Source organism: Otolemur garnettii, unplaced genomic scaffold (genome assembly GCF_000181295.1).
Source record: "Otolemur garnettii isolate 467f Iridium unplaced genomic scaffold, OtoGar3 scaffold00057, whole genome shotgun sequence".
NCBI classification, from domain to species: Eukaryota; Metazoa; Chordata; class Mammalia; order Primates; family Galagidae; genus Otolemur; species Otolemur garnettii.
In genome coordinates, this window is record NW_003852452.1 from 10,966,824 (window position 1) to 10,992,101 (window position 25,278).

The following is a 25,278-nucleotide window of genomic DNA, read 5'->3' on the forward strand; positions in this document are numbered from 1 at the left end:
CCTTAGCCGCCTGAGCCACAGGCGCCGAGTCTGCCTGTAAACTTCTAATACAATTATTTCTCACTACCTCCTTCTAAGCACCATTACCTTTTGCCTGGGTTTCCATAGTAACCTCGTATTCTCCCAGCTCCTACCCTGCTTTGCCCACTGCATCCTCAGCCCAGCAGCCACAGCAAAGTTAAGTTGGAAGTCAGGTCATGTCAAGTTCCATCTCCGCTCAGAATTGTGCTGCAACTTCTCTTGCCACATGAAGCCAGAGTCCTCACAATGGTCCACAGGTGCTCGGCTGTCAGGACCCCATCTGACCCCAAGGTCTACTTTTGTCCCTTCCTCATTCTGCTCTGGTCACATCGGCCTCAAGACCTGAGCCCTGTCTAGCTTTCACTCTCCCTGCTGGGATGCTCTTCCCCCAAATAATTCCTTCATCTTCTTTGCGTCTTGTTCAAATCCCAACTTGTCAAAGGCGCCCACTTTGAGTACCCTGCTTGATGCTGAAGTCTGCCCTTCCTTCACGCCCATAATCTAACTTACCTTGTTCTTTTATACCCTCCCTTCTCCTAGCACTTACCTCCTTCTGTGATGTATTATTTACTTGTTATGTTTTTTATTTTTCCTTTTGCTCACAGATGTGCTGATGTACCTAGAACTTAATCGATTTCAATGAATATTCGTTGAATTAATGAAAAAGTAAAAAAATTAAAACCCTACAAAATGTATAAAAATTACTCTAAGTTATACATTTTGAACGTGCTAAATTCTTAATGGTTTTCTCAGTTTATATTCACATCAGAAATTTATAAGTAAACATGCCTCAAAGTAGCTGTCTGTAATTTTTCAGTGTTCAGTTAGAGCAGGTGTCCTCAAACTAGGGCCCAAGGCCCCCCCCCCCCCTCGGGGACAATTTATCTGGCCCGCCGGGTGTTTTTGCCACAGCTGCCTGTCCTGCTTAGCAGCCAACTCATCCCGGGGCCCTCAGGGCCCTCAGTCTGGCCCTCCAGCGGTCTGAGGGACAGTGAACTGGTCCCATGTTTAAAAAGTTTGAGGACCCCTGAGTTAGAGGGGGTCATAAGATGAAATGATGAATCAGTTTTGTGAAAGAGTGATTTTCCTTAACATTGAACCTTACTTAATATATATTTAGATGGGTTAGAAGAGATAGACCAAAGCCAGGCATGGTGGCTCCCGCCTATAATCCTAGCACTCTGGGAGGCCGAGGTGGATTGCCTGAGCTCATGAGTTTGAGACCTGCCCAAGCCAGAGTCAGAGTGAAACCTTGTCTCTTAAAATATAGCCAGGTGGCACTCTGGGAGGCTGAGGCAAGTGGATTGCCCTGAGCTCACAGGTTTGAGACCATCCTGAGCAAGAGCGACACCCCCATCTCTAAAAATAGCCAGGCGCTGTGGTAGGTGCTGTAGTCCCAGCTACTCGGGAGGCTGGGAGAATCACCTGAGGCAAGAGAATCACCTGAGCCCAAGAGTTGGAGGTTGCTGTGAGCAATGACACCATGGCACCCTACTGAGGGTGAGACTCTGTCTTACAAAAGAAAAAGCTGGGCATTGTGCTGGGTGCCTCCAGTCCCAGCTACTTAGAAAGCTGAGGCAAGAGAATCACTTGAGCCCAAGAGTTGGAGGTTGCTGTGAGGCATTGTGCTGGGTGCCTCCAGTCCCGGCTACTTAGAAGGCTGAGGCAAGAGAATCACTTAAACCCAAGAGTTTGAGGTTGCTGTGAGCTGTGAATCCACAGCACTCTACCGAGGGCAACATAGTAAGACTCTTGTCTCAAAATAAAAAGACCAAAATAAAGATGAGTAAGACTCCTTTCTTATCGTCAAGGAACTATCGTTCAAAAATACAAAACAACATGACAGATGTTGAGAAAGATATGTGAAGACTATTAAGGCATGGTGGGAAGGCAGGGTCACATTATAGGTGACAGGTAAATCTCAAAAAGAGTTGTTGACTGAGGTGAGCTTTGTAGGAAGTGTGGACAATTGCCAAGTAGACCAACAAGATTACAAGGCACATTCTAGGTTCGCCCAAAGCCTGGGAGCCTGAGAAAAACACGGGAAGCTCATCATGAAATGTGCAATTTAGTGTTGCTGGAATCTAGCCTGCGTGGGGGTGGGAAAGTACTGATGAGGTACGAATAAGAAGATTCCCAAGAAATCTTTCTGAAATCAAGTGACCTACTGGGATGGCTTCTAGTAGACGTGTTGTTCTCCTTTAGATCTAGAACTATAATAAGGTTCTTGTCAACGTTACTCTGAAAGTGTAACTGCTGTCCTCACAGAAAGTACGTAGGTGTTTTCATTCAGTGAAAAATGTTGTAGTAGACATTTTAGATTCAGAGTGTCTTTGACCTGAAAATCTCATTACTATAAAAAGTTTAACAGTGAAATAGGGAAGGATTGGAATTGCATGCTGTGCTGATGTTAGAGTGTGAAAACCAAATCTAACAATAATTTTACTTGTTTTAAATGTCATACTTCATTTCCAGAAGTAATACAGAATCTGAAGAAAGAAAAAAATTAAATATTTGAACTGTTAAAGGAATGTGGGCGGTCGATAGGCTGATCTCTGCAGGGCAGCAGGGCACCTCCCCTCAATCCAGGGCAAAGCCAGCAGGCCATGGGGGGGGAGGGGCACGCTTTGTTTGACAACTCGCCACCCTGTATTCCCAGTTACCCAGCTGTTTCCTCTTTTCCTGGTCTTCCTGGGGCCTTGGGATTCTTCTAATCCTATTAGAATTTAGGCACCTTTACATTTTGCATATATGCTTTGTGGCAGAGATCAATGAAAGGTTCCTGATCAGTGCAGAAGCCTGTGCGTCGTCTGACTCTGCAACGGGGCGTGTGAGTCATGCGCGCCCCTCCCCGGGCTTCCTAGACCTTGTGCATTAAGTTGGTATAGAGTCTCCTTATTTCCCAAGTGTTACGTTCTCTGTCAACTCCCAGCCCAGGTGGAGCGCACAGCGAACCCCAACAAAAGACGATGCAGGGGAATTAGAGATTTAGCCTTTTCCATTCTCATAATCTCTAATACCAAGAAAGACTAATAATAAGAAACTGTGTCCTGTTGCCTACAATTATAATCTTTTTCCGTTACAGAGCTAATTTGCGGAAGAAAAATAACCTTTTTTAAACATTGACTATTTGCCTATTGTATAAAATCATGATTTCTTTAGCCCTAGATTTTAAGTTTTAAGGTTGATTTTTAATTTACATTACTACGGAAAGGATCTACTGGTCCTTCCTAATTCCTGATCTTATAAGTGTAGGACAGGAAAAATTTCTCCTCTATCCCTTCAGTATCTCCACCTGGGTAGGAGAAATAAACTGGCGTAGAACGGATTAACAAGAGAAAAACATACAAGTTTTCATTATTTTTTTTAACACATACATGGAAGTCTCCACGAGAAAAATGAGCACTTTCAGGGAGAGCTGAAAGCTTATAGGCTGAACTGAACAAAGAGTAGTAAATATTAGAAGAAAATATGAGAAGACAAAGGAGCTTTTCCTCCGCTGAAGGGGGTAAAGTCACTAGAAAGATGAGGTTAGTTTGACGAGGTTTGTGCAGATTTTTCTCAGCACCAACTCGCATCACGGTTGGGGAGTAACACTGTTACTTTTGATACAGGGACGACATTGTCTATCTGGACCTTTATCTTTTGCTTTTAAGAAAAAGGGAGGTCAGCGCACCCTTCTTGCACCTGCTGTTTTTCAAGTCCTCTTTGATCAAAATAATTCTTATGCCCCAGTGTTGTTTTAGGGGACATATTTGTCACCCTTCATCATATAAGAGGGTTGTTAACTATTAGGTAATTTTAAAGCAATAGTAGCAGCTAGTCTCCCGTTTTGTACCCAGGGAAGACATTGTTGATCAGTGTTGCTGCTTTGTCCATCAAAGCCTGAACTCTTCTCAAATTCTTACTATAGTAACAACCAGGGTTTTCTTTTTCTTTTTTCTGAGACAGAGCCTCAAGCTGTCACCCTGGGTAGAATGTCACAGCTCACAGCAACCTCCAACTCCTAGGCTTAAGCAATTCTCCTGCTTCCGCCTCCCAAGTAGCTGGGACTATAGGCGCCTGCCACGAGGCCCGGCTGTTTTTTGGTTGCAGCCGTCATTGTTGTTTGGCAGGCCTGGCTGGATTCGAACCTGCCAGCTCAGGTGTATGTGGCAGGTGCCTTAGCCGCTTGAGCCACAGGCACCAAGCCTCAACCACAGTTTTCATTATCATCTCTTACTAAAAGCTAATGAAATTGATATCACAATTTTCACAATGAAAATTCATTTCATAAGTTATATACACATAGCCTACAAGCCTTTGACTTTTGTTGTTCCTTTGTCGTATAGAGTTGTGAACTGAAATATGGGCGCTGGGGATATGACATGTGAGAGACAAGAGGACCGTAGTTAGAGTAGTAACTGGGTAGAGAGAGAAGGAGACTTTGACAGATACAGTTTAGGAACAGTCAACTGGGGTCCATAAATGATTTTATAAAGGGGAGTAATATCATAGGGAGAGAGGATTTTCCCTGTTGGGAAATGAGCATCTAGAACCATCTGGTGCCTAGTCAGTGTTCAACATACATTTAGTGAATGAGCGATTCTGAGGTGAATGATGTTGCCATTAATGGAATTGAAGAACACAGGTGAATGAGGACTGGTGTGATAGGAGTAATAGTGGTAAACTGAGTTTTAGATGAGATGAGTTAGAGTGGCTGGTTGGACCCCCCCCAAGGAGATGTCCAGGGAGTATTTGGAAATGCTAACTCTTATCCTCTAAAAGACATTCAGAGATTGATTTGGACATGAGGGCTCATATGGAGAGGCAGCAGCTGAAAGCGTTGCTGAAAGTTGACAAGCAGACAGATGTAAAAGAAGATAGGACTCTCTCTGTAGTACAAATCCCTGCAGACCACCCAGATGAGAGGGGAAAAGATGAATCCTTGGAGATAGAAAGGATGACGACAGTTTCTTTGGTTTCCCAGAAGATAAGAAATGAGGCCATGAAGAGATACTTAGTTTCAATAATTTGAACTATAAATTTCTGAGTTGCTCCTGCTGCTATTGTTACTTCCTTTGGGTACAAAGTAATAAATTGAAACATGAGGTTTTGGTTTTTAATAGGAATTGGATTTTTAGCATTATAAGTGCATAGGATAACAAATAGACTTTCCTTTGAATTCTGCGTTATACGTTCCAGGTTGTTGCTTGACTTTGAGAGTTGAAAGAATCATTTTCATTCATCGGTGTCATCTTTTGAGCAACACGTTATTTTTATTATATATGATAAAGGACAGAATTTCTTCAAAGACAGTGTCTCTTAACACTTTAGCCATTAATGTCCCGTGTTGAGATTTCTGTCCTGTCCATGCACCACGTGTGCTCTTATTTAAAATGTACACTTACTACTTCCTCTACATTTACTTTATCTTCCTTACTGAATTAGGTGCTGCTCTGTGCTTCTAAAATACCTCTGTTGGCTGGGTGCCGGTGCTTGGGTCTGTAAGGGAGGCTGAGCAGAGTGGATTGCTTGAGTTCAGGAGTTCGAAACCAGCCTGAGCAAGAGCCAAGGCCCTGTTGTTGCTGTGAGGGTGTTGCCATTAGGGTCTCACGGAAAAGCAATGTCATGAAGAATAAGCACGCTTATTGAAATTGTGTTTTAAATAAAGGTGACCATCTGCTCGCTCAGGCAAAATGGCGAGCTTCTTTATTTACTGTTGGTTTATATAGGCAATCTTGTGCATGCACACTATACAGCAATGACCTCATTAATATTCATTATAATCCCTCTGCATATGGGCACTGGGCGTCAATGACTTCATTAATCCATTTAAACATCTTGTGACCACCTGACCTGTAAGTAGCTCCTTCCTAGTAATCTGATAATCCACCCAACATACACCTTTAAGCATAACCCTTTCAACATAACCCGGTTTAGCATAACTTAATGGAGAACATGTTGTTAGTCATCACCTTATTTGTTCTTATCTGATGAAGCCTGAGACTATGGAGGAACAAGGTAGATTGAGTACCTGCCCTTGCTGACTGTGCCTGTTTGGAGGCTGTTACTGTGAATCTTTAAGCAAGGCATAAAGAAACTTCTTGGGTATACAAGAATTTGTGTGCAAACCTCTGTTCCCTTGTAGGCCTTAAGTCAGGGAGTTTTTGCTGGAACCTTTTATAAGGAATTTTCAGGCTGGACTTCTCAAAAGCCTTTCATGAGCCCAGGTTTCATCTGTGCCATTAGATACCTGTATGCATTGGGTAAATTCCTCTTCTCTTGAGGTCCCTGAGCACATTTCCATTCCCGGACCCGTCAGCAAGTGACCTTTGTCACTTACCACAGATCAGGAAAGGTTACTGATGGGTATCTGGCAAGTTTTCCAAAGGGCTTTTTTATTGGCATTATAAAGTCAACCTTAATTCCTTAACGCAGTCTGGAAATGCTATTCCAGCCAAAGCCTTGGTCATGTTAGGCCCACAACTAACCTGGCCACATGGGATTCTGCCTCAGTTTCTTACAGGTATGCTTGCACAAAGTCTTTCCACTGCTCTCTCTCAAGTGGCTTTTTTGGCCAGAGGCATATAGGCATTTCGCCTATACCCTGTCTCTACTACAAATAGAAAGACTAGGTGTCATGGCATGCACCTGTTGTCCCAGCTACTTGGGAGGCTGAGGCAGGAGGATCACTTGAGCCCAAGAGTTTGAGGTTGCTATGAGCTATGATGTCATGGCACTCTACCCAAGGAGACAGAGTAAGACTCTGACTTAAAAAATAAATAAATCATTAAACCAAAAAAAAAAAAAAAAAAAAACTCTGCCCTCAAGGTCCCCCCCATATCAGCATCATTAAACTGTCTCCCCACAAATACATGGTTTTCTCAACGACACAATAATTATTTCCTATATGTATTCCACAAATTTGCCAAACACAGCAAATACTCACTATAAATATAGTTGTAATCAAAAGAAGTTTATTTCTTACCCTCAGGGGAAATCTAGTCTTACGGATAAAAAAGCTTTACATCTGTATTATTTAATACTTTATTGCCACTTTATTGTTTTAGTCCTGATTATTACATAAAAATTGTTATAAGTCCTTTGGAGAAAAGTGTTATGCAGACATGGGCATAATTTTGATTTTGAAAGTCAGTGGAGTCATCTCTGAGAAACTCACCTGTCTGTCGTTTCCTTTGAGTGTTTCCAGAATCTGACACATAATAAATAAGGAACGTTCAGTGAATAAACTCTAGGTTTGGAGGAGTTATTTCATACATTCATATAATACATCAAATTATAAAGAATATATTCACTTCTTTTGATATTCCAGTTAAGAACATTGAAATTATTCTAAATGTTAAGGGTTTTTTAATTGATGGGAAATTTCCCTGTCTTATTACTTTAGTGCATATTTATTCTACACAGTTTTTTCCTTAAAATAAAAACCTTTACACTTATCTATGTTCTTTTCTTCCCAACTGATACCCCATTGATCACCTCTCCTCCCCCCCCCCCCGAACATACCTTGGGAAATACCATTTTCATGAAAAAAAGGCGTGCCAGTTTATCACTGGGATTTTCTTTCTTGTTGGAAAGAGATTTAAGTGAAGTGATTGTCCCACTTGTAGCTCATTGTGGTACATTTTTCTCCTTCCCTGTAATAAATTGGTAACTGGCACCTAAATGATGAAATCTGGGCTGGTGAAGCATCAGGCTGCTGTCAGCTCTGGGTTTGTCAGAGAGACAAGGTAACTGAAAAGCAGCACAACCAGCTGGGGGAAAGTGGGGCATGCATGATTCTTCAGGAGACATGATTCTTCACCCTTCTTCCGTAGGTAAGAGAAGGATTTAAGGAAGAAAAAGAGAGGATTCTGTTTGTTCTGCCAGAACCAGCTGTAGAAAAAAATATCCAGTTATATAGTCTTTTACCTTGCATGTTACTCTTAGAGAATAGTATTCGTTCTCAAAAAGTAAAATAACTTCTTGTACTGATTCCACCCTCATGGCATATTGTATGTTCTCATCTGCAGTCTATTGGGAAATTCCAAGAATTTAATTTCATGAAATGATCTATTTCTTTTCTAGTAATGGAGTGAAGGACTTGTTTAAATAAGCACATGATTTGTGGTGTATTGATGCAAACCACAGGTCTTAGAGTCTGTGCAGTGGTTTTTGTTTCTTTTTGTTTTGAGACATAGTCTCACTATGTTGCTCTTGGTAGAGTGCTGTGACATCACAGCTCACAGCACCTCAAACTCTGGGGCTTAACTGAGTCTCTTGCCTCAGCCTCCCAAGTAGCTGGGCTACAGGCGCCCACCACAACGCCTGGCTATGTTTTGTGGCAGTTGTCATTGTTGATTTTAGCAGGCCCGGGCTGGGTTTGAACCCACCAGCCTTGGTGTATGTGCCGATGTCCTACCCACTGAGCTACGTGCACACTGCCTGTTCAGTGTTTCTATCACAGAATCGCCAAGGCTGGGTAATTCGTAAGGAAATGAGGGTTATGTGACTCATGGTTTTACAGGTTGCTTGTATAAGAAGCACGGTCCCATATCTCCTTGGCTTTTGGCTAAGGCCTCGTGGTGGAAGGGACTGGGAAGCTGGCATGCACAGAGATCACATGGGAAGAGAGGAAGCACAAGACGGTGGGGGCAGATGCCAGAATCTTAACATCCACCTCTCACCAGAACTAATAAAGTGAGAACTCACTCACTGCTGTGAGAATGGCACCAAGCCGTTCATAAGGGATCTGCCTCCATGCCCCAAGCACCTCCTCCTAGGCCCCACTCTGACCCTGGAATGGAATTTCAGGGGGTGTCTGGAAAGAACAAATATCCAAACTCAGAGCGCTAACTAGGTAACAGAGTGGGCAACAATAGAACTTCATTATCCTTCCACTCCCGTTTGCTGAATTAATGATGGGGAACAGTGCTGATGATAGGAGGTGCGAGAGTCTGGGTACCAGTCATAAAACCAGATTAGCCTTCTCAGCCCAGGCCCATCGCTTATACTAACCCCTCTAAGCCTTTATAGACATAAGAGGTGAGTAATAATACCTGTCTCAGAGAACTGGAAAGCGTAACATTTTGCCTAAGATCAAGTGAGCTAAATTGCTTCTGTTAAATGAAAAGATGCTATAATGTAACGTTATATTACTGTTGTTTGTTGTTCTGTCGTCTTTTCTGTTGTGTATTTTACTATCTGTGGATTCTAGTATATTTGTTATCACTCAAATATTAGAAAATCTGCTTTGCTTTGTTGCAAACGTGTTTCTAGAATTTAGCACCTTCTTTTCCCTGTTTAGATGAATAATTGCTGTTATCTGTAATAGTTTGGAATGCTGTAGACTTATGTAGATTTCTAGTTGCTTAACAATGCCATATTTACGAACTAGACTCAAAAGGACCACTTAGATTTGGAGATGGGATTTCCACAGGACACAAAGCAGTGTCCAGAATAAACAAAGGTCCTTTGGTTATGCTTCAGTTTTAAGTTTTACCCATCCCCTTTGTAATTTGAGAATGCTGAAGATTTTGGCACCCAGAACACCAGAATTTTTATTGTTAAAGAACAAAATATCAGTGAAATACTGAATTCTATTCTTTCTCTACAGTGCCTCCAAAGCCATTCCACCTGCAGAATTCACCTTCGTCCAATATACACCAAACCCCCAGACATAAAGCTTTACCTAGTGCAATACCAAGGATGGAGGAAGTTAAACCTGCCTCTGCTTCTTGTGTCTCAAAAGAAAAACCCAGTAAGGTATCAGATCTCATCAGTCGCTTTGAAGGAGGCAGGTAAGAGTTAATTTGCAATGGGAGAAGGCAGGGGGAAGACGAAAGATGGTTTGGAAAAGGTGACAGAGTCATCATAGATTCTGTAAACCAGAAACGATGGGTTTTTCCCTATTAGCTTTGGTAGGTCTTTAGAAAGAGTGGATCTTTTAAATAAGTGATTTAATCTTGGTGCGATTTGTGAATTGTCCCTTACCATGTATGCTACCCATGTGCAGCCCTGCAGCCACCAACTTTTCAGATTGTGTGCTCCTGTGTATCTGTACGTATGCTCTCGCCTTTCCTCCGTGTCGGTGTGTTACTTTGTTGGTGGCTGGACGTGTGGCCTGGAGAGGCTGGGGGATTGTCTCTCTTTGTTTCTTACCTTGTAGATTGTGAGTGTGACTCCTGTCTCATCCCTGGAACCCTCTTGTCTCTCTGACCCACTGATTTAATATGGATCTTCTTATGCCCATTCAGCCCCCATTTTCCCTCTCCACATACCCCATCTGATGGTAGGTTTTGGAAAGAGCTATTTTTACTAATAGCAAAATTCACAAAAATAGCACTAAATTTCCGTTTTCGTAATTTATTATATATAGTTTATATTCTTTAGTTTTACTGTTTGAAAAAAAGTAGGTGCAATAGTGTGTTTTTCTGACTTAAGATGAAGACAAACCCACTGGCTGGGCGCAATGGCTCACGCCTGTAATCTTAGCACTCTGGGAGGCAAGCCAGGTGGACTGCTTGAGCTCATGAGTTCGAGACCAGCCTGAGCAAAAAGCGAGACCTCCCATCTCTACTAAAAATAGAAAAACTGAGGCAAGAGGATCACTTGAGCCCAAGAGTGGGACATTGCTTTCAGCTATAACATCACGGCACTCTACCCAGGGCAACAGCTTAAGACTCTGACTCAAAAACAAAACCCACATAAGATTGCCTTTCTATTTATGAGACACTCAATTGTTTTCTCTTAGTGTCTTCTGATAAAAAGAATTTTCAGCACTGATTTAAATAGAATTTTTAAAAATTTTTATCCTGTCTTGTTTATATCTGGCACCAAAAGTCTCTTTTTAATTATTAAACAGAATGTATATAACTTCACTTTCATCCTGGAAGCCACATTTTTCATTTGTTCTGGTGTAATATTTGGGAATGGCTTCCCCACAAGGTAATCTTATTATTATTTATTTTTATTTAATTATTTTTTTGGCTGGATCCAGGTTTGAACCAGCCACCTCTGGCATTTGGGGCCAGCGCCCTACTCCTTAGAGCCACAGGCACTGCCCCAATTTTATTATTTATTAACAAAATAATATTTGCAGGATTCATTGTTATTTATGTAATGAAGTCACAGCTTGGAAATCCTTTGAGAATCTTTTGGAAATTGTGACCAAGCACAAAACTGCAGTGTGTTCCTCATTGAAAAATGGGACTGTATCTATTTACAAGTTTTGGAGTAAAGTCACCTAGAAACTTCTCTTCATTTTTCATTTCTGATCACTTTTTGGAACTTTGATCATAAATATTTAAATGTCAACATCTTTCCCTCTGAATTAGGATTTATAATACCTTTACTGTCTTAAATTACACTGATCTTTACTGGAATGATTTAATTTAATTTCATATTTTATTTTACTTCTCCCGGTAAGTTAACAGTAACAGAGTTTAACCCGCCTGTTGAACACAAGGAGGGCTGGAGCTCTGGTCCCCAGTGTCGTGGGTGCCAGAGCCTGCAGCCCTGGGTTTCGGGGAAGCTGATTCAGGGTCAGGGTTCCAACGAGTAGTCAGAAATGAAAGATGGAGAGAGGCCTCTAAGTAACTTTGTCCAAAATTTGGAAATAGATGCAGTCCCACTCTTCCAAGGGTTGGTTCCCATAATCCTTTACCATTTTGGTATCCTCCCTACCCGTGAAATGTTTATAGTTTTTTGATACCAGTTATTTTATTCTTGTAAGCTTTACAAGTTTGAAAGTCATTTTTAATGCAAAGCTTGAAGGTTTGACATAAGAAGAGATGTGCTATAATTTATTTATATTTCAAGCAAGTTTATTCTGAGTGCAGATGGGGTGTCAAGTGTTTTGACAAGTCTGGTGAAAGGATGTTATTTATGGTATTGCCAATCTGAAACATGCGTTCTCGGTGAGGTGTTACCCCCACACGTGGGCCGCAGAGGGCCTGAGTAGGTTAATAGTGCAGTGCGTCTGCAGGACTTCAGGGGAAATGTGTTCGCGCTGTTCAGTGATGTCCCTGTGTCTGCAAAGGTGGCTTTTGGTTTTAAACTTGCTTATTAGACCTTGAACTAGCATGTTGTAAAGTAGAAGGTGATTGCAAGCTCTGAGTTACCATGGGAAATTGACGAGAAGAACCAGCATCTGTTACAGTAGAGTCTTGTCAGGATGGAATGATTCAAGTAACACTGTTTTATTAACAAGAGGTCTGCATCAGGATTTTTTTTTTTTAAGTGTAGCTTCCTTTTTTCTCTCTTTTCTCTCCCTCCTCTCTTCCCTGCCTTCCCTCCCCTCTCTCTTCTTTTTTTTCCCTTTTCTTTCTCTCTTTCAGAATGAGAGATTACTCTGTTTAACTTAGGAAAAACTTTAAGATTTTAGAAATAAGTAACAGTTTCCTATAAACCTGAACATTGTTTCTCCCAAGGCCAAGGTTTCCCCTCTGCTTTCTCATCCACAGAGCAGCAGGAATCGTCTAAGTGCAGCTTCAGGTGCTGACTTTCTCCTCCTGCATCTGATCTCCACCCCACCACCCCACAACCCCACCACCCCACATGCACCCTTGATGTCACTCCCTGACGATTTCTAGCTCTGCTCCAAGGCAGTCGTTTAGAGAAGTCCTGTGCACGCTTAAGTTTGATTCAGTGGGTCTGTTGAAAATCTCTGTCTTAGGCACTAATAGTGGCATGAAAAAGAGGACAGTCTGATTCAAGTCCCCAAGGACTGCTTGTGAAACTAGGCCAAAGGCATCCTCTTCTAAATGGCAAATATCACCTCCAACTTTGATATATATTAAATTTTATCCTACTAAGTTTTTCCTTCTCTTTCTGTGGCCTGAACTTAACTCTTATCTTTTTTCCTCACTTACCACTTTCTAGCTGTCCATTCTGCAGTCCAGATCAGCAGGGAGTAGGAAGAGCGGAGTGGAGAGGGAGGGTGACTCACATCTCAGCACTGCCCTTGTACCCGTGCTGCTGCCCCCTCCCTGCCCCCCTAACCCTGCCACCCCTCTGCCTGCACTGGGAGGGGCAGCCAGCCCTGGACTTTGTTCCGCCTGTTCACCTGATCTTCACTCTGTCCTTCTGTGAAGACAAAGAGATTTAGAGCTGGACTTCTTGGTTTAAATTCTGGCTTTTTCACTTGTTAGCCATGTGATGTAATTACACCTTATGTAATTTTCTAAGCCTAAATTTATGGGGTCCCTGATTTTAGCTTTATAATGAAGGTGAAATGAGATAATTAACGTAGAGACTTTAGTGTAGCTTGTAGTTCTTTGTAAGCACTTAATAAATGTTAATGGCTTTATTGTCGCAATCACATCATCATCGTCACAGCTATTCATAGTTCATCACATATGTATTGAACACTTCCCACGTGTCAAGCCCTGTGCCAGTGGGTAGGAATACAGCAGAGAACAAGACAGCACAACCTGTACCTTAGAGAGTTTTAGTCTGTATTTCTTTCTCCTCCCTTAAGTCACAGGAATCTTATAGACAGAGTTTTGTGTTCTGTTCCCGCTTCCCCATCCTAGAGGAAATGCTATAAAATATTTCTTTAAGGACATCGCTGTATTTTTTTTTTTTTTTTGAGACAGAGTCTTACTATGTCACCCTTGGTACAGTGCCATGATGTCACAGCTCACAGCAGCCTCCAACTTTGGGGCTTAAATGATTCTCTTGCCTCAGCCTCCCAAGTAGCTGGGATTACAGGCACCTGCCACAACGCCTGGCTATTTTTTTGTTGTAGTTGTCATTGTTGTTTAGCAGGCCCAGGCCGGGTTCAAACCTGCCAGCCCTGGTGTATGTGGCTGGCACCCTAACCACTGAGCTACAAGCGCCGAGCTGACATTGTTATATATTGAGAGTGAGTTTCCATCGTCCTATCAGTTCTATCAGGACTGCATACAATATCAAGTAAGCAAAAGGACTTAAAAGAAAAATAAGATGTGGATTTAGTGGTGGAGTATGCTGTTGTGGATAGTCTCATCTAGAAACCCACTTTGAATGATATCTGAGTAGAAACCTGCATGGGGGAAGAAACCACACCAGAGTTTGGGGTACGGTGGTCCTAGGTAGAGAAGAGCAGCAGCAGAGACCCTCGGGTGCATACATTTGCTCACTGGGCCCAGAGAGCAGCAAGGAGCGTGGCGAGAGCACAGGGAGCCGGGGGAGAAGGGAACATAGTGAGCAGTCCGCGGCCATCGGCCGCTGCAGGGTGTGGAATCTTGTAGGCTGCTGTCAGGATGTCAGTTTTTCCTTGGGGGTGTGTGCAGGACCCCTCAGAGAATTCTGATCTCTATGATTTCATCGTAGAGACTAAATTGGAGAAGATCAAGAGTGGAAACAAGAACCCTATAAAAGGCTATTGCAGCACATACTAATAAAGTTCTTGAGAATATACATTCCAAATAAAAGCAATTTCTTGGTTTATAAATTTGTAAATTAAGGACAGGCTTATATCTGGGTTGGTTTACTTTTTGTTTTGGGTTTTTTGGTGTGTGTTGTTTTTGTTTCTATTTTCAGATAACTATCAGGGTACAGATGATTAGGGTTACACACGTTTGAGGTTGTTAGGTAAAATCCAAGCTGTAGCTGAGCCCTTCATCTGGGAGGTGTGCCAAAGACCCTTACACTGTGCCCATGAGGCCAGCGTTCACCAATCCCTCTCCCTCCTCCCCCTCCCCTTGAATTTAATCGTGTTTTTCTCTTGTGTGGGGAGGTAGTTCATCTACTGGTATTATATGAATATTGAGTACATTGGATATTTTTCCGTTCTTGTGATATTTTACTAAGGAGCATGTTCTTCAACTTCATCCAGGTTAATATAAAAGATGTAAAGTCCCCATCTCTTTTATGACTCAGTAGTATTCCAGGGTGTACATATACCACAGTTTATTAATCCATCCCTGGGCTTATGGGCACTTGGGTTGATTCCCCATCTATCTGTTTTTAAAGTGTTAAAAAACAAAATGTTCACACATTGCTGACCCTGGTAACATGGACAGTTTCTGCATAAAATTGCCAGTCAGTACGTGGAAGATGTTGGAGGTGCTAAGTGATTCTGTTTTATAAGGCAGCTGCGAAGAGGGGAGAAAGAATAAAATAGGCTGACTTTGGACTTGAGACTGGGAGAAAATGAATCAGGGAACAGCTGCAGTTTTATGCAGAAATTCTCCATGTCAGCAGGTAACTTGTGACCCACGTGTTAAGAAACACCAATAAATAAAAACCGTGGGAAGAGGTGACTTTATTAAATATACTTGTTTCTTCCATCTAAGTCTTTACGATGATTAAACAGTCCCAGGAAAATTCCACGCCCATTGTGTGAAGCTCAGGCTCATCATCTTTCTTTACATGTTTATTTAAATGTGGGCAGCACCCCCAGGAGACCGATGGCTGCACTGAGAATATCCAAATCCATGTTTCCAAAACTATCAGAGACGGAAAAAACAAATCTTCACCAAACAGCCCTTTCTTTTTGTTTTATTTTCAAATTAATTGAGGAGACACACAACGCAGTTACCCGGTTTGCATTTGTTAGGAAGAGTCCCTGTTGTAGTTGTGCTTCAGCTGGGATAAACTGCCTTCTTTCTACAGCTTTTCCTTGCTGATGTTCTCATGCGTGCTTTGTGTTTTATCTTTTAGTGCATTATCAAATTATAGCGATCTGAAGAAAGAGTCTGCTGCAAACCTCCATGCTCCTAGAACCCCAGGAAGGCATGGATTGACAAGCACACCTCAACAAAAACTCCTCTCCCTGCACCCACCATGGAGGCAGGGACGTGACACCGACGAGCCTCAGGTTGCAGAGACTTGTGTGGCCAATGGGATAATGGCAGCGCAAAGCCAGATGGAATGTGAGGACGATAAAGTGGCCGCTCTGAGTCCAGATACTCCTATTCAAACATCTGAACCCTTGCTTGGCGTGCACTGGGTGAATGGAGAGAGAGAAGAAACTGCTGCAGGTCCTGCGTCACCCACAACAGATGACTGTGATGGAAATGCTCTTGATGGTGGCAGCAGCAGGACTCCAAGCTTAGACCCCGTGCTCACCCTAGAAGGAGGGGCAGACGAAGAAGCCAAGAGCCAAGAGAGGGAGGATGGAGAAAGCCCTCTGGAACTGGAACAGCTGGACCAGCACCAGGAGATAAAGGTAGAACCTGACTGTAGCTCATGACGAGGGGGAAAGATGGCCTGTTTATTTCATAGCTCTCATGAAATAAGTGAGTCAGATCACCCACACCAGCTGTTCAATAATTTTTAAGCTGTGGCTGCTAATGAGTGTTTCCTCTTTGCGGGGAGGAGATATTTCACTTTTTCCTTGTATGTAGTTTCTGTTGATATCCCTACTATAATTTCAAGAGTGGTATGCTGATGTTGATAAGGAGAGACCATGGACACGCTGCTTTCTTTTTTTTTTTTTTTGAGACAGAGCCTCAAGCTGTCCCCCTGGGTAGAGTGCTGTGGCATCACAGCTCACAGCAACCTCCAACTCCCGGGCTCAAGAGAGTCTCCTGCCTCTGCTTCCCAAGTAGCTGGGACCACAGGTGCCCGCCACAACACCTGGCTTTTGTGGGGAGGGGGTTTGCAGCCATCAGTGTTTGGCAGCCCGGGCTGGATTCGAACCTGCCACCTGAGGTGTATGTGCCTGGTGCCTTAGCCACTCGAGCCACAGGCGCTGAGCCTTGGACATGAATTTGGAAGTATTCACAAATCATTCATCAGAGTATATTTATAACACTTTCTAGGCTTCTTCTTCTTTTTTTTTTTTAGTCTTCTCTAATTAATACCTAATTTATAATCAGTGGCTTAGTCTGAGTTAGAAGATCATCTAGAGATCGTCTTGGTTCATCTGTTCACTTATAGAAGAAGAACCAGTCCTAGAAAGTAGGATTTTTCAAGGTCACAAACGCACTGCTTGTAATAAGCTCCGTACCCTAGTGCCGTGACTCCAGGGCCAGTGTTGTATCCCTGGTGCAACAAGTCACAAACTTAAATAGCTAAATGCAAGAAATTTTAATGACTACACCAGCCATGGGTAATCAGCTGCTGAGGCTGTGGCCTATTGGACATCCATGCACTTTCTAAAGAGGAAAGTAGCCTGCATGGTGTTTCTGCTCATGGATTAATACAAAATGTCAGCTACCAAAGAGCTGATTTGCTGGTGAAATATAGTCATAATTTACCTGGACTATTGCAGAAATATTTACATAATGCCAGCAATAAGACCATTGCATTTATGTTTCATTATTATGTTAATAGCGTACTTTAGGAATATTAATAATTATGTCTATTACAAAGTACTTGGAATTCCTTGGATCAAAGGTGCTATATAAGTATCATCATAAATATCCCTACAATTAGGAAGCCATTTACATCTCTAAAGATAAGAAAAAAGTTTGCTAAGTCTCTTTTATTGATACAAATAACTACGTAGCAGAATTGAGCATTGAAAATGTGACAATTAGTGGAAGATTTGTAAATGACAAAGCCAAGGCTTAAATCTATTAAGGATTTTTATGGTGCTGCGCCTTAACTGGCTTTAACCCTGGCAGCAGTGCAAAAGGACCCAGGCTAAAATATCCAGAATAAAAAAGGGATCGAGATATTTTGAATTTTAATCAAGTGAAATCAACCTTATGGTACAATCTTTACTGACCCTAAAGAAGAAAAGAATCCCAAATACACAAAGGGGAAAATGGTTTATGTTGTTCTATTTAGTGCATTAATTATAAATACTGACTGTCGAGCAGGGAAAGTTTAAGTAAGGAAGTGCGTAGGAGAAAGTGAGTCATACTTGGTAACAGGATTTGAAACTAAAGAGATAGGACACTGCAAAGCGAATCTCTTTACATTTCGATAAAGTGGTAGATCTTAGTGGCTTGAACCATGGTGGAAGGGAGAGACCGTTAGAACCAAGAAAGCCTTTGACCGGTGAGATGATGCCACCAGCAAGTGTTTACAAAACAGTAAGGCCTATAATTTTTAAGGGAAATACTTTAATTGATGATAATGCCTGTGGTTGCTGGGTAGTACTTTTTCTCCTCCTCTTATGCATTATTATCGATATGTTTCCATAGATGAGTCTTCCTTGGTTTGGGAGAGATTTAATAGGGTGTGTTGTTATTAAACTAGTGAGACTAAGAATAGTCCAGCTGGCCTTTGTCCTGGGTGGGCTTTTAAGTAGTGCCGTATGGGGGTTTGGGAGGAAATTTCCTCGGCAGAGCTACTGATGCGAGCACTGCATCTCTCTGTTTCGGATTTAATATCTAGTTAGTGATGTTAGCGCTCTCCTTTGCTGCTCTGATGATGTCTGTTACATTGCCTTCTCGTTCCTAGTGTCGAGGTGGTAAATTTTGTTCTATAACAGCTAAAACTAAAATCTTTTTTGATCTTAAAATATAAAATCTGGGCAGTGCCTGTGGCTCAAAGGAGTAGGGTGCTGACCCCATATGCCAGAGGTGGTGGGTTCAAGCCCAGCCCTAGCCAAAAACTGCAAAAAATAGTAATAATAATAATAATAAATCTTTAGTGGCATATAGTGGCCCAAACAACGGGGACCATGAAACCTTGATGATTACTTCTGGATTGTCCACTAATAGCACTATGAACTTGAGCACATTAATAACTTTCTAAGTGTGTGTGGTTAAAGGATATAGACTGTATATGAACTTGACGTCCTTTTCAGTGATGATACAACAGTTCTGTGCTGTTGTGTGTAAGCATCTTCCCTTGTTAGCTTTATCCTCCAGATCATCAGCTGCTTCTTAAACTGACATGTTCAGCTTCTAAGATATAATGGAATATTTAGGGTTTCAATAGCCAGGGAACTGAAAAAAATGATTTCAATCTTTATATAACTGGACGTAGAGAATTACATCAGAGTAGTCTTAAATACTGGCCAGGCTCAGCAGCTCACCCCTGTAATCCCAGCATCCTGAGAATCTGAGGCAAGAGGATCACTTGAGGCTAGTAGTTCAAGACCAGCTTGGGCAACATAGCAAGACCCTGTCTCTACATACGCAAAAATGATAATAAGAGGAAACTTAGTCAGGTGTGGTGGTGTACACCTATAGTACCAGTTATGCAGGGGGTTGAGAGAAAGATCACTTGAGCTTAGGAGTTTGATGTTGCAGTGAGCTATGATGTGGCCAGTGCACTCCAGCCGAGGTGACACTGTGGCATCCTGTTAAAAGGAAGAAAGAAAAGAAAGCTTATAAGTTACAGGGTAGGAAAAGGCACAGGAATATTGTAGTGTGCACATGCCCTGTAAGCCTGCACCCTTAAGGATTTCATGGGAGTTGTCACAAATAGCTTAAACTGTATTAAGTATTCTATTTACGAGACTCAGGTTAATGGGTCAACGCATTTTAGAATGAGTTTCATTGAAAATGATTATCATGGGCAGCGCCTGTGACTCAAAGGAGTAGGGTGCCAGCCCCATATGCCGGAGGTGGCAGGTTCAAACCCAGCCCCAGCCAAAAACTGCAAAAAAAAAGATTATCATTTCTCAGATTTGTATTCTTCAGTAGATAAACTTAGTTGTCTAGAAATGCACTAATGTGGAATGAGCCATAAAACCATACAAACGAAAATTTATCTTTGCAGTTTCACGAGCCTTGTAATATCCAGGATATACTTTAGCAGGTTGAATTCGTAGATTTCTCTCAGATTTATTCACAGTGTTATAGTAAGAATCTGCGCCTACAGATATTTTGTTTAAAAGACTAGCTGGGGCCAGGTGTGGTAGCTCAGATTGCCCCTAGCACTCTGAGAGGCCAAGGCTGGAGGATCACTTGAGCTTAGAAGTTTGCGACCAGCCTGAGTAAGAGTGAGACTCTGTCTCCCTACTGTAAATAGAAAAATTAACTGGGTATAGTTGCAGGTGTCTATAGTCCCAGCTACTCAGGAGTCTGAGGTAGGGAGATCCCTGGAGCCCAGGAATTAAGAGGTTGCAGTGAGCTATTATCATGTCATTGCACTCTTCCTGGGGCCACAGAGTAAGACTCTGTCTCAAAAAAGAAAAAAAAAGAAAAAAGAAAATACAAATAACCACCCATAATTCTACCACTCAGAAAGAACTGCTTAGATATTTAACATCCTAGCTTGTTTTTCTGAGTTCTGTTTGAAAAAATCTGTATTCAACGGCACAATGTATGGTCCCTCTATATCCTGTTTTGCTAGATTAAAGATGGGTATTTTCCCGTATTAATTCAAACGTTCCATAAGCCCAGTACTATCTAGCCTAAGAAACAATTAAAGCATGGAAGTGACATGATGACACATCCGTGGGTTTTAGAAAATGAGTCAGATGAAAGGAAAAGCAGATGGAGCAGGGCACGTGGTTAGGGAGCCATGGTTAGGGAGCCACCATGCTAGGCCAGGTGTGATGGGGAGAAGGCCTGTGGGGGGCAGAGGGTTAGAGATGAGAGAGAGAGAGCGCTTTCTTTCTTTCTTTCCTTCACTCTTCTCTCTCCTCTTCTCTTTTCTCCCTCCCCTCCCCTCCTGCACCCTTAAAGATTTCTTGGGAGTTGCCATAAATAGCTTAAACTGTATTAAATCTTCTATTTACAAGACTCAGGTAAATGGGTCGATGCATTTTAGAAATTTCATTCAAAAGGATTTTCTTTTCTTTTTCTTTCTTCCTTATTTTAAGTCAGTTTATTTCAGGTTAATGTGAGGGTACAGCAACCAGGTCAAAATATTTGATTTCATTAGGGACAGTTCATCTTGTGGTTATGTCCCACACGCAAAAGGTGTGTCAACCCCACCCCTGCCGCCCGTGCCCCTTCAGGGAGAGCATCCCAAGCCCTTCCTTCTCCCCCCAACTTGAGTTGAAATGAATTTTTCTCCTATTTAGGCATGCATTGAATCGTCTACTGGCTTCATATTAGCATTGAGTGCATTGGATATTTGCTTTTCCATTCTTGTGATACTTTACTAAAAATATGTTTCAGTTCCATCCAGGATATTACAAAAGATTTGAAGTCACCAGCTTAGTTATGGCTGAATAGTATTCCATGGTATGCAGGTATCACAATTCGTTAATCCATTCTGGAGTTGATGGGCATTTAGGTTGTTTCCATGTCCTGGCAATTGTAAACCGAGCTGCAGTGAACAATCTAGTGCAAATGTCCTTATGGTCAGATGAGTTTCTTCTGGGCAGATGCCTCGTAGTGGGATTGTGGAGTCAAATGGGAGAGCTAATCTAAAAGCTTTGAGGATGTGGAGAGAGAGGAACACTTGTACACTGTTGGTGAGACTGCAAATTCATACAGCCTCTTTGGAAAGAAATATGAGATAGATTTCTGAGGACCGTGTGGCTGGATGCAGGGAATAAGTCAAGTTCAAATCCTAGCATGGAGGAATTGTCCAGTAGTGCGCCGTTTAATGAACTACAAAAGGGAAAACATATGTTGGGGACATAAAAATGGCATTTCAGGCTTGGCCCATGTAGCGCAGTGGTTATGGTGCCAGCCACATACACCGAAGCTGGCAGGTTGGAACCCAGCCTGGGCCAGCTAAACAACAACTGCAACTGAAAAATAGCCGTGCATTGTGGCGGGCACCTGTAGTCCCAGCTACCTGGGAGACTGAGGCAAGAGAATTGCTTAAGCCCAAGAGTTTGAGGTTGCTGTGAGCTGTGACGCCACGGCACTCTACCTAGGGTGACGTAGTGAGACTCTGTCTCAAAAAAAAAAAGAACATTTCAACATCCCATGTCTGAGCAGCTTTTGAAAGGTCCAGGTGAAGAAGATTCTTCCTACCAAGATATACGACAAGATGTACTATTATTCTGGAGGCATTGTTTATTGGTTATGCCCAAAGGCTTTAGAATGAAAAGATCTGAGTTCCAATCTCTGCTCTGTTATTTACCAGCTAGGTGACCAGGGACGTGTCACTCTGCACAACCCTCCAGGCTGTGGAGAGTTGCCTACCATGTCAGTGAAGTAATCGAGGTGACAGGGAGGAGCATAAAGCTGGCAGGAGGGAGGAGTTGCTATTTAGGTTAGTTTTGCACCTGCGAGACAGGTGTTTGGAGCAAGTGGAAACATGGACGTGGAGCCCCGGGGAGAGGGCAAGGCTGTACAGAGCTGCTCGTGGGTGTGGTTAGTTGACCAAAGCAGACCCTGCAGAACAGGAAGCGGCCAAGGGCTGAGCCTCGGAGCACATGAACATAATGGAAAAGGGAACATAATGAATTGTCTGAGAGGAAAAAGTGTTTTGGAAGCACAGAGCTGGAGGGGCATGAGCTGCTCAGGAGTGTTTTTGTGAGCTTTCAGAAAATAACCATAGTCCACCTTTAGAACAGGAGACTAGGAGTTAACTGGAGACCTTGATCTTTCATTGGACTTTATGGCTAACTCTCTCAGTGAACTCAGGTAATCGAGTCAAATCGAGTAGATTTATATTGTACTATATCGCGGGCAAGGCAATCCATGAACACAAGAAGCATAGCCGAGGTGGAGAGTTAAGATACATACATGACCCTTCACAGTATCATGAGGTTGGCCAGGCACGGTGGCTCACGCCTATAATCCTAACATTCTGGGAGGCCGAGGCAGGTGGAGTGCCAGAGCTCAGGAGTTCAAGACCAGCCTGAGCAAGGTTGAGACCCTGCTAAAAATGAAAAACTAAGAGGCAAGAAAATTGCTTTGATCCCAAGAGTTTGAGGTTGTTGTGAGCTATGATGCTGCGGCACTCTATCCAGGGTGACAAAGTGAGACTCTGTCTCAAAAAAAAAGGGGGGGGGGGATTATCATAGGTAAAGGGAAAAGGAGAATTCAGAGAAAACTGAGTCTGATTATGGCTAAGAGAATGGATTTACTGTTGTTAGCAGAAAGAGAGAAGTCCTGGGGAGAGTCTGGGACTGCCCCGGTGGCTGGGGCCACGAGGGTGCACAGTGTGGAGGCCTGTTGATGTGTCAATTTGGGAAGTGCTCCATCCAGGCCAGCGGGAAGTCCTCAAGGCTGGGGAGGTGCACAGGCTTGGAGCTTGAGAAAAGTGGGCCTGTTAGCTACTGTGGCAACTTGTGATCCTGATTCTGAGGGCCATAATCAAAGACAGTAGGCTAAGCAGTGGTTTCCCCAGCATTGATGAAAGGCCTGGAATTTAAGAAAGAAAAAAGGCATCCTTAGAATGGGTGATCCAGGATCATCGAGTCAGCAGTGCCAAGAGAACAAGGAGGTAACAGAGTCAAGAATGGGCTTTTAGAAAATGTGGAAATGAACCAGAAAAACAGAGAAAGACTAGGTTCCTAGAGGTCACAATCTACAGAAAGATAGTTTAGCAAGGGCAGGAGAGGGAGAAATGGAAAGAGAATATGGTAGAACCTCCATAGTTGACCCTCCCTACGTTGACCACCCCTTTAAGTTGGCCTAATTTTCACAGACAGGACATGTACCACATACATGTCCCTGTCTGTCCAGCAGGCCTAGTTCCGTATGTTGACCACCTCCGCGTCTTGAGTACTTGGTTACAGTCCCTTGGGTAGTCAACTTACAAAGGTTCTACTGTAGCTTGAATATAGAGCAGTTGTGTGTGACTTTAAAAACAAATAAAAAAGAGGTCTGTACACTGTAAGTTTTCAGGAGCATAGACTCAAGAACCAGGCTAAGTTGCAATCCCAGTTCAGTCACTTATTACTCTGTGACCTTGACTTAAACTTCTCTATACCTCGGTTTCCTCATCTGTAAAATGGAGATACTGTATCTATCATATAACATGATGATGTGTAGATCATTGAAAGGTTGTAAAGTACTTCAGAGCAGTGATGTCACACATGGTAAGAGCTATGTGTTTTATAAACATAAAGATCCCATTTTCTTGCTTTATAAATCAAGATGAATGAACTCAAGACCCAAGATGTCTATTTAATGGATCCAAAATTCAATGTATTCTTTTTTTTTTTTTTTTTTGAGACAAAGCTTCAAGCTGTGCCCTGGGTAGAGTGCTGTGGTATCACAGCTCACCGTAACCTCCAACTCCTGGGCTTAAGTGATTTTCTTGCCTCAGCCTCCCAAGTAGCTGGGACTATAGGCACCTGCCACAAGGCCAGCATTTTTTGGTTGTAGTTGTCATTGTTGTTTGGTAGGCCCAGGCTGGATTCGAACCCACCAGCTCTGGTGCATGTGGCTGGTGCCTTAGCCACTTGAGCTACAGACACCGAGCCAAAGTTCAATATATTCTTTCTGGTGAATACCCCAGCACTCTCCATTAGTTGTCTTTTTTATTTTATTTTATTTGCTTTTCTGGGACAGAATTTCAGTGTCTTCAGGCTATAATGCTGTGGCATCATAGCTCACAGCAACCTCAGACTCTTGGGCTCAAGCAACCCTCTTGCCTCAGCCTCACAAGTAGCTGGGACTACAGGTGCACACCACAACCCCAGATAGTTTTTCTAGTTGTAGTAGAGATGGAGTCTCGCTCTTGCTCATGCTGGTGTGAACTCGTGAGCGTGGACAATCCACCCTCTCTAGCCTCCCAGTGCTAGGATTACAGGCGTGATCCTCAACTATTAGTTCTCTTTTAAACTGAGGTGCTCTCTTTGGGGGATCCACAGAAATAAGTCTATGTACATACTCTCTCATTTCTAAAAAAAAATTTTTTGTATTTGCATATTTTATTTTAATTAAATCATAACTGTGTGCATTAATGCATTTATGGGGTACAATGTGCTGGTTTTATATACAATTTGAAATACTTACAACAAACTGGTTAACATAGCCTTCGCTTATGTTTGTTAACATAGCCTTATTTTGTTAAGACATTTAATCTCTAGACTTAGTAGATTTGACAGGTACCCTTGTAAAATGCATGTGCCTCTCATGTTTTAACTTATGTTTTCTCCATTTTGTTTCTCCTGCCTGAGGCCCATGGGTTAGTACCACGTGAGAAGCTCTCATAAGTATGTGCATGGTTTTAACTTCTGGGAATTATCGTTTAAATGACTAAATTACCCATTTGATATTCTACCTAGACTTGAAATAGGTCAATTCAGTCATTGAATATGTATACATATTAAAGTCTTCCTGGTGCCTGTTCTTTATTTTTTTGCAAAATTCCAAGGACAGTTTAATGTATAACAAATAGGGTATAAGAAGACTGGTGTTGGCTCAGCGCCTATAGCTCAACCGGCTAAGGCGCCAGCCACGTACACCTAAGGTGGCAGGTTCGAATCCCCAGCCCGGACCCGCCCAACAACAATGACGGCTGCAACCAAAAAATAGCCGGGCGTTGTGGCGGGCGCCTGTGGTCCCAGCTACTTGGGAG

General features: G+C 42.5%; 1 protein-coding gene across 7 annotated transcripts in view; it reads left to right on the forward strand.

Moving 5' to 3' along the window:
* Window positions 1-25,278, forward strand: part of FGD4 (FYVE, RhoGEF and PH domain containing 4) — a 132,106-nt gene that overhangs the window by 62,207 nt on the left and 44,621 nt on the right. For 5 of the 7 annotated variants that reach the window (XM_023514733.1, XM_012806784.2, XM_023514732.1 and 2 more), the window contains 2 exons: window positions 9,620-9,803; window positions 15,652-16,159. In XM_023514733.1, the coding sequence (XP_023370501.1) occupies window positions 9,712-9,803; window positions 15,652-16,159 (600 nt within the window). In that variant the 5' untranslated portion in view covers window positions 9,620-9,711. The remainder of the gene's footprint in view (window positions 1-9,619; window positions 9,804-15,651; window positions 16,160-25,278) is intronic. The other 2 variants (XM_023514736.1, XM_023514735.1) reach the window with 1 other exon arrangement.